General features: G+C 39.1%; 1 protein-coding gene across 3 annotated transcripts; it reads right to left on the bottom strand.

Moving 5' to 3' along the window:
• Positions 1-264: 264 nt before the first annotated feature.
• On the bottom strand, positions 265-7,783 carry GNPNAT1 (glucosamine-phosphate N-acetyltransferase 1). Of its 3 annotated transcripts, none has more exons than XM_039320703.1 (6): positions 7,656-7,783; positions 4,720-4,896; positions 3,339-3,401; positions 2,681-2,808; positions 2,538-2,599; positions 265-2,001 (listed from the first exon to the last, which is right to left on the bottom strand). In XM_039320703.1, the coding sequence occupies exons 2-6, from the start codon at positions 4,889-4,891 to the stop codon at positions 1,854-1,856; spliced, it is 573 nt and encodes a 190-aa protein (XP_039176637.1). In that variant the 5' UTR covers positions 4,892-4,896; positions 7,656-7,783; the 3' UTR covers positions 265-1,853. The 3 variants fall into 3 exon arrangements, with proteins under 3 accessions (XP_039176637.1, XP_039176646.1, XP_039176655.1); XM_039320712.1 differs by having other exon boundaries at positions 7,539-7,663; XM_039320721.1 differs by lacking the exon at positions 3,339-3,401.
• Between the last annotated feature and the right edge of the window lie 678 nt (positions 7,784-8,461).

The following is an 8,461-nucleotide window of genomic DNA, read 5'->3' as shown; positions in this document are numbered from 1 at the left end:
GCAGGTGGGAATATATAGATTCACCAAATGTATCCTTTTCTCCATTGATATGTGAAACTGAATCAGCAATTTTCAAAGGGAATGATTCAGCAAGACAATGAACTTATGTTTAGGTGTACAATTCAATAATGCTTCTTTTAGTTTGAGAAGTAATTTAATATTCACTATCCAATGATACTTGTTTAAAACAGATGCATTTTAATAGCATTTCCCAAATATCTGTATAAAATATCTGGCACCAAGAAGAAAACCAATACATCAAAATAATCACAAACCCCATTTATTTAGATTTTACAATAATTTTTTAAAATATTGAATAAATATTCAAATAACTTCAAAATTAGAGTACCTTAAAATATGAGATGGAATGACTATCCCTACTTTCTGTAGCCATCTGTGATTCAATTTTTGAAGCTTATCATTATAGAAGACTTGTACCACATAATCTCATAATGCCCATTATAATTATTTCCTTCAAAATTACAGGGAAATGGGGAGTTATTTTTGTTACTATCCAGTAATATGCAGGCGGTGCTAAAAGTGCTACTCTTCTGGCCTACCTGCATTCCTTTAGAAGTGCTTATTGTTCAAACAGAATTTTGCATTTTTAAAAGACTTTTAGGGGCATATGGATGCTTTGTACTTTAAGAACTGTCTTTAAAAACTGCACAAACGCCCCACTTTTGACATAGCCCTGATTACTTTTAGAGCAGGGGTCCCCAACCTGTGGGCCGTGGCCCGGTGGCCAACAGGCCAGAGATCAGTACTGGGAATGGCTGGCGAGTGCATGCACGTGTGCCAGTGGCCCATTTGCACATGTGCGCAGGAGCTAGTGGCCCATTTGCAGGTTTGTGAGCGCTAGCTCTGCTGTCATGACTGTTTTGCGCCTGTGCATGCGCACATTTCCCTGCTCCTCCCTTTCCTTTTGGGCCGCCAACCCGGAAAGGTTGGGAGGTCTGTTTTAGAGGGTGGATGAGCGAACATGGTATGTGTATAATGAAACAAAGTGCTATATTATTTCTCCTAAAACAAAAATGAAAGCATAATGAAAAGTCAGGCTTTTGTAGGATCTACTCAGTACATTAACAGACAGTAATTACACTTAATGGCAAATAAGATTTTAAGCACAAAACACCTGTGAAACATATTTTACAGAAAGTATGTATTTAAAAATTGATAGATTTTGCATATCCCAAGTTTTGCTTCAATTTGTGAAATGGTCTAGACAAACTTTTGGGAAACAGTACTGACTGGGGAATGGTAAAACCTTTGGTTCAACATATTTAAAGGGCACCAAGTTGGGAAAGGTGAAGGTGAGGTATTTCAGTATATCAGCCCAAGCATAGAATGCCACTTGTAATAATTTCTCTTCATTGTGAGTGCAATAGAACCAATAAAACCAAGCTACATATCTATATTAGGAATTATTCATTTTGAAGTGCATTAAAGGTCAACGTAAAAAGAAAAACTTGTAAGTTTTTTCTTTGTGACAAAAAAATTACAAAAACATTCTCAACATACTACTCACTGTTTAGCTGCTAACAAAAAGCAGCACATTACAGGAAAATGCAGGGCAAGGAAACAAAACCCATCAAATTAAAATTTATTTTGGGCTAGAAACCATCCTTACCTTGCACAGATGGCTCCTGTCCTAGCTATCAAAAACAATGTACGGGCTGAATAGGAAACTTCTTAGGTTACCTTGGTAACGAGGAAACCTAAAATCAAAGTCTGTAGAATAGTCTCATATCTATTCATTATTTATTTGCAGGGAATTTGCTTTCTGTAAAGAGAAGTCAGTAGTACAAGCTCCACCACCAATAGTTGATTAAGAGATGACAGCAGGAAATTCTTTAATTGAAGAACCTTAGGCACATATAGTTTTCTTCAGATACTAAGTATCCAAACTTTGTATAGAAAGCTACATTTTTCGGCATACACTCTAGAGTAATTTTGTAGCAATTTAGTCTCTTGCTTAGCAATGTAAGAGTTGACATCAATCTTTAAAAGAGAGAACAAAAAGAAATAAGATTAAATTTGCAGGATGTGAGGACAACTATTTAAGACTGTACTAGTAATGGGGCATACCTGTTTTTATATCCACTACTACTATCAAATGATAGCCCCGATGGGCCAAATTGGCTATCGCCCTTAAAATATTAAAAGATTTTTTTAAAAAAAAAAAACAATCACTGGAAATCTATGCATTAGCTGCCAATGCATTGGAAACAATACTTTTTGGGCCCTACATGATTCCTTTCAAAAATGTATTAAGAAAATACAGCTTATTTTTGGCCATCGGAATAGCGTGTAGCAAACTTCAGATGATGGGAAACTTGGTTCCCCAAAGGGAAACAACTGGATAGAATGAAACTAGTTTTGAATTATCTGCAAAGTGCTAACTATGTGCCAGGTGACACCAGCAGTGTTAATGAAAGAGAAGTTTGGCATATAGAATGTTTGCTCACAGAATTTTGTTAGCATTTAAGAGGCAGTTCTTCAATTATAAGTGATCACAATTATGAATAATTACTTACAGTTTTCCAAGCTGTTTTCCTCTGCAATCTCCACTTACAACAACATCTTCTATTCTGCCCCTCTGAAAATAAGTTAATACTATTTAAAAAGGTCAAGTTCCAAAATGTATCCAGAATGCATACTTTTTCTTCTTTGTACATACCTTTGCGCATGAGTGAGTGAACTTATGTTCTATGACTAAGGTTGCAGTAGCTACAATCTCTCCTAGTTTAGTGTCTTCCACAACTGTAACATAGTAGTCCCCAGAACTCCGCATGTGTTCGAAATTTTCTGTGGAAATGTAGGCAGGAATACGAATACTATTGATAATGGATTCAACAGTTCCTCAGTATCAGGCTTTCTTGCAGCTCTGTCATGTTTGCTAGCTCAGGATGCACTGCACCTGAACTGGGACAAGCAGATGAATAGGATTGTGAGAGGATTCTATGGGAAAGGCAAGCATGTGCATTGACAGTGTGGTCAAACTGGCAGACTGCCCAGAAACTATGTAATTATTTCAGTTGCTATCTAGGCCAGAGCTATGGAGCCTATGAGCCAATTGATCCCTCACTTCCACAATCCACCTGCAACACAGAGAATAAAAAATGGGTCTTTTTTTAGGGGTGGATTCTGTGCAAAATAGGTGTTTTATTCTCTTCCAACGTATGACCAAAGTACAGGAAGCTTTAAGTGGTAATGTAAATTATTTTTCCAAACTTTTAAAAACGGTATCTTAAGGAGTTAATCATGAAGAGATTCTGCCACTGAACCTGACTTTCCTTTTCCATTTTTCCAAACAGCAAAAAATTAGAGATACTTACCAAGAAATTGCTGGGGGCTAACAGTTCCAGTTTCAGTCAGTTGACCTAGAACTTTTAAAAAGCCTACAAAAATGTTTTCATATTTTAGAATGTTCTTAGACAAAGCCATCAATACAGAATAGAGTGAAAATAAAACTCTACAAATGATATAATAGAGCCAACACCGTCATATTCCACATAAAAGTAATAAACAATAAATCCCACAAAAATATTTAAAGATGCTGAGAGTAAAAGCTTCAGTTCAAAAATGCATCCAAATTCTGCATCAGTAGTATCTGTGGCCTCTACACTTCATGCTCATTGTTTGTTTTATTATTATTACTACTACTATTGTTATTATTGTTATTGTTGTTGTTGTTGAGTTAAAGGGAACCTTTTAGGTCTTCTAGTCCAATCCCCTGCTTAGACAGGAATCCCTATACCATTTCACACAAATGGTTGTCCAATCTCTTCTTAAAAACTTTCAGTGTTTTTAAGTGTTTCAGAGCATTCACAACTTCTGGAGGCAGGTTGTTCCACTAATTTATTGTTCTAACTGTCAGGAAATTTCTCCTTAGTTCTAGGTTGCTTCTCTCTTTGATTAGTTTCCATCCGTTGCTTCTTGTCCTGCCTTCAGGTGCTTTGGAGAATAGCTTGACTCCCTCTTCTTTGTTGCAACCCCTGAGATATTGGAACACTGCTATCATGTCACCCCTTGTCCTTCTTTTCATTAAACTAGACATACCCAATTCCAACAATCATTCTTTATATGTTGTAGCCTCCAGTTCCCTAATCATCTTTGTTGCTCTTCTCTGTTCTCTTTCTAGAGTCTCAACATCTTTTTTACATCGTGGTAACCAAAACTGGATGCAGTAGTCCAAGTGTGGTCTTACCAAGGCGTTATAAAGTGATATTAAGACTTCACGTTATCTTGATTCTTTCCCTCTGTTAATGCAGCCTAGCACTCTGTTGGCTTTTTTGGCAGCTGTAGTACACTGTTGGCTCATATTTAAGTGATTGTCCACTAGGAGTCCAAGATCCCTCTCTTAAGAATCATATCAACATATAGAAGAAATTAGGAACATGCAATTGTAAGAAAACCAGAATATTCAGATTCTTTTATATCTTTTAAGCTGAATGGGGACCACAGTTTCGTAAAAAGTTTTTCTATGCTACATATTCTCAGCTTCAAAAATTGAAGTTATTCTCCACACAAAGTCATTATCATCTGAATTGTTTTTGAATTTTCTCTGGATGAAGAGAACAAGTGCTTTGAAGCATATTCTCTTTACTCTGCTAATGGAACCTAACAATTATAAGTTTTATGTTAGTAAACATGCAATTTGACCCAATCATTCCCCTTTAATTCAACTATGAAACATAATTCAAAATTAATAAATACCTCTGTTGATGTCAGTACTGCAAAGAGGTCTTAAAACTAGACCATCTCCTGGATCCTCAGGAGAAATAACAGGAGAAAATGTCACAGTATTTAGGGTCCAATCAAGTTCTTCAAGAAGGTGAGGATCATACATTGGTGTGCTCTCGAGTTTTTTTATTGCAGCAGGCATCATGGCAACTGAAATTGAAGCAAGAACCACGGAAAGTGAATTACATCTTAACTCACATATTTGCCAATATTGTAAAATTGAATGGGAAAAGGATTCCTCTCATTTAATTTATACATTGTCTTTTTAAAATTAAAATATTAAACTATGATACATTCCATCTGATTAAAATAAAAATCAGACTACAGTAATTTAAGGTTGGACGAGGATGGCTATGATGCAAAAGAAAGTAAATAGTGCAATAGTGCACACACACACACACACCAAGCTAGCTTCTCAGAGACTTGGGTTCTGATTTATATTCCTACCATTGGCACAAAACCAGCTGAGTGATGTTGGGCCAGTCACTCATTCAGCTCTGGTAAGGCAAGGGCAAATCACTTCCAAAGATCTTGCCAAGAAAGTTGCAGTTACCAAGAGTCAAGAATGACTTGTAAGCATTATAAGAGTAGGAGAATGCACTTTTTCCTTCACCTGTTTAGGAATAAACCTCTCTGAATCCATTGGGATTTACTTCTACCCAAGAGTACATTGTCATTCTTTCCAACCCAATAGGATGTTGAAAAAATACTACATTAAGAGAAATTAGGACTATCTACTTCTGTAAACAGTCTAGGTAGGACAACATTTGCCTTGGTACGAGACACCAAAGAAAGACTGAATTCAAAAAGAGATCCATGGGAGAAAAAGAAATAAAAATAATAATAAAACCCCAATGTAGCCCTATAGGACACAATAGTTCAGTGTAGTGCCACCTCCTCCATTCTAAAGTATTCATCACATGAAATATCATCTCTGGGGAGAAAGTTCACGTACATGCAAACATGTTCAACAATATCTTTATGTAAACATTAGAAAATGATGCAAATTGCAACAATTATTTTTAATGGCAGGACTGGATATTTTTGTTAAAATGATGAAAATGGCATGCCATAAGGCATACCCTTTTTGTATGTGTGCATGATGTCAAGTGTTTACATCATGAGGCTCCTTTCATCATTTACTATGATTGCCACCAGAAGTATCTCCAATTGTCCAGGCTTTTTCAAAAACTACCGATTTTGACTGTTACCGGGGGATGAAATCTGAAATAAAAGTTATTCTTTGCATTTGAAGATCACTGATTGGAAGGGCTTTTTATGGTTGAGAGGATAGTGAAGCAGATAAGATGACCAACATTCCTCCTTTAATCACCACAGGTGAAACACAAAAGGCTTGATATTCAGACTTCAAATCGAACTTGAACCTAAGAACCAAGAACTGCTCATTCTTAGCAACTCTTTAATCTTATGTACAATAAGGGGGAGGGGTTGAGAGAGCATCTGCTACAATCCACAGGCATCTACCCAACTACAGAATGGAGAACACAAATGTAGTTTCAGAAGACTACAAGCAAGACAATATGGTCCATGAATGAACAGCTTCTCTTAATTACAGAATGCCACATGCAAAGACCAGGATTGAAAGACCACAAAAGCAGTTTCTTTGCCAGTTAATTACTGCATTTCAATGCAACCTTTGAAACCAAGTACTCTTTTAATGTATCATGGAAGAAATACATATTTGTAGGAATTTTATTTTTAAATCTCTAATCTGAAAGAAATTTTGAGGATATTGGCCATTTTCTTTCAATGTTTAAATTTATATGCCACCCATCTCATTCTGAGAAGCCATTCTGGATGATTTAAAAGCAGAAGATAAAAAATAATCTTATTAACACTTTTATTGCAGGACATGGAAGCATCTCTGGGGGCTTTGATGTTCTCTGAGCTTGGTTCCACCAAGGAACCACTCAGACCACTCCCACCAATACTGACAATCTACTAGTATATAAAAGGGCAATCTACTGACTAGTATATAAAAAAGAGCAAAATCCACTCTCTATTAGCACTGATGAGGTTACCTAATTTGGTAATGAAATCTCTGCAAGAAAACAACCAAGCTCAGAGAGCACCAAAGTCTCCACAGTTCAATCCTGAGCTACAAATATAATCTGTGCATCTGGTGTGCACAACACAGCAATGGAAAAGGTGGAGAAAATAAACAAGGAAATGGACGGCTATAATTCTGCATTCTTATTTGCCAATTACTTGAGAGTTAACTAGTTATGTAAAAACTAATTATAAATGATAGAGAATACTGCTTTTCCTAGGCTCACATTATGTACCCACTAGCATTACAAATAGACTAGAGGTGAACATTTAAAAGTCTGACTACCCTTAGATTCTTAAACCTCTGTGAAAAGAGAGGGAGAAAGCAACTAGCGACATAGGCCATTATAGCGTTTAAGGATAAGTTAAATATTAGCGTGCCAGGCTCAACTAGGATGCCTCCCAGGATGCGGGGGAGGGGGCGGAGGTCGGGGATCCCAGGCAACCCGGAGCGCCCTCTCGGCCCCAAAGACCACCCGGGAGGCTAGAGACCCTCTTAGGACTCTCCCTCGCCGAAGCTCCGCTCCGACCCCGGAGGAATTCCGGAGGAGCCGGAGTTCTTTGGCTGAACCGCGGCGCTTGCCTGGCCGTTCAGCGTAAACTTTCTCTCTCACACAATCAGGAGGAACGACACGAGGCGCTAGCGAGGACAGAGTCAGACCCGAGGAATGGAAGACGCTCTGCACATGGGCAGAGGCGCTCTTGTTACCCGGCGAGCGCACCTTCCGTTGGGGAAGCCGATCACGGAGCTGGGGGGGGGGGGTCGCCCGCGAGAGCTTCCCTCTTTTCCCGCGCCACCAGCTCCTCCAAATCACCGTGCGCGCACGTCAGTCACTCACCCCCTCACGGACTCCGTCGCACGCACTCCACGCTACCGGCTTCTAGGTAAGCTCCAGCTCACCCTCTCAGCGCGCAGGCGCAATTCAACCGACGTGGCAAATCCGGGAGGGCGGTGCTAGGGTCCTCCTTTCAGACACAAGGGTGATGAAAGTGGCCAATCGGAAACTTCCATCATTGTACAGCCTCATCTCGTACCCTCGCGAGGTGGGAAAGTGCTATATAACCGTCCACCCGGAAGCGCGCATGCGTAACATTGTTTTGAAGCTTGGCAAGTTGTTTCTCCGTTGGTTTGCTTTCTCCCATTCAAGAAGATGAATTTTCCCTCCGCCCCCCCACCATCCTAATCACTGTTTTGGAGAGTTTTGGGGTTTATTTTGCCTTCATGTAAAGTGATCTCAGGAAATACCGCTTTGCCACAGTGGTGCGGACTCTGAGGATGTAGCATTTCCCCCCCCATTCAGTCGTTTCCGATTCTCGGATATGTCCTGCAGTTTTCTTAGCAAGGTTTTCCTTAGCCTCTTTACATTATATCATTAAATGGTTTGAGCGGGCTAATTTATGCCGAGGTTAAGGCTATAAGATTATTGGACTTCAATTCCCATAGTTCCTGTTTAGCCTTGTGGTTCGCTCAGGCAAGGAATTCTGGGAGTTGTGGGCCTGGTCGGGGAGGGGGGAATAAAAAATCTCAATGGCCACTAGATGGCACCAAGGAGCCAGAGTTCGCTGTATTCCTTGCCTTGTATTTGTAGCGGTTACCCAGATATTTGCACCCGATTTGTTATAGTATGGTATGAGGAATGCATAG

The sequence above is a fragment of the Crotalus tigris genome, unplaced genomic scaffold, assembly GCF_016545835.1.
Source record: "Crotalus tigris isolate CLP2741 ecotype Arizona unplaced genomic scaffold, ASM1654583v1 scf7180000017605.3043972, whole genome shotgun sequence".
NCBI classification, from domain to species: domain Eukaryota; kingdom Metazoa; phylum Chordata; class Lepidosauria; order Squamata; family Viperidae; genus Crotalus; species Crotalus tigris.
The sequence above is the reverse complement of the archived record's forward strand: the minus strand, read 5'-3'. Positions and strand labels throughout refer to the sequence as shown.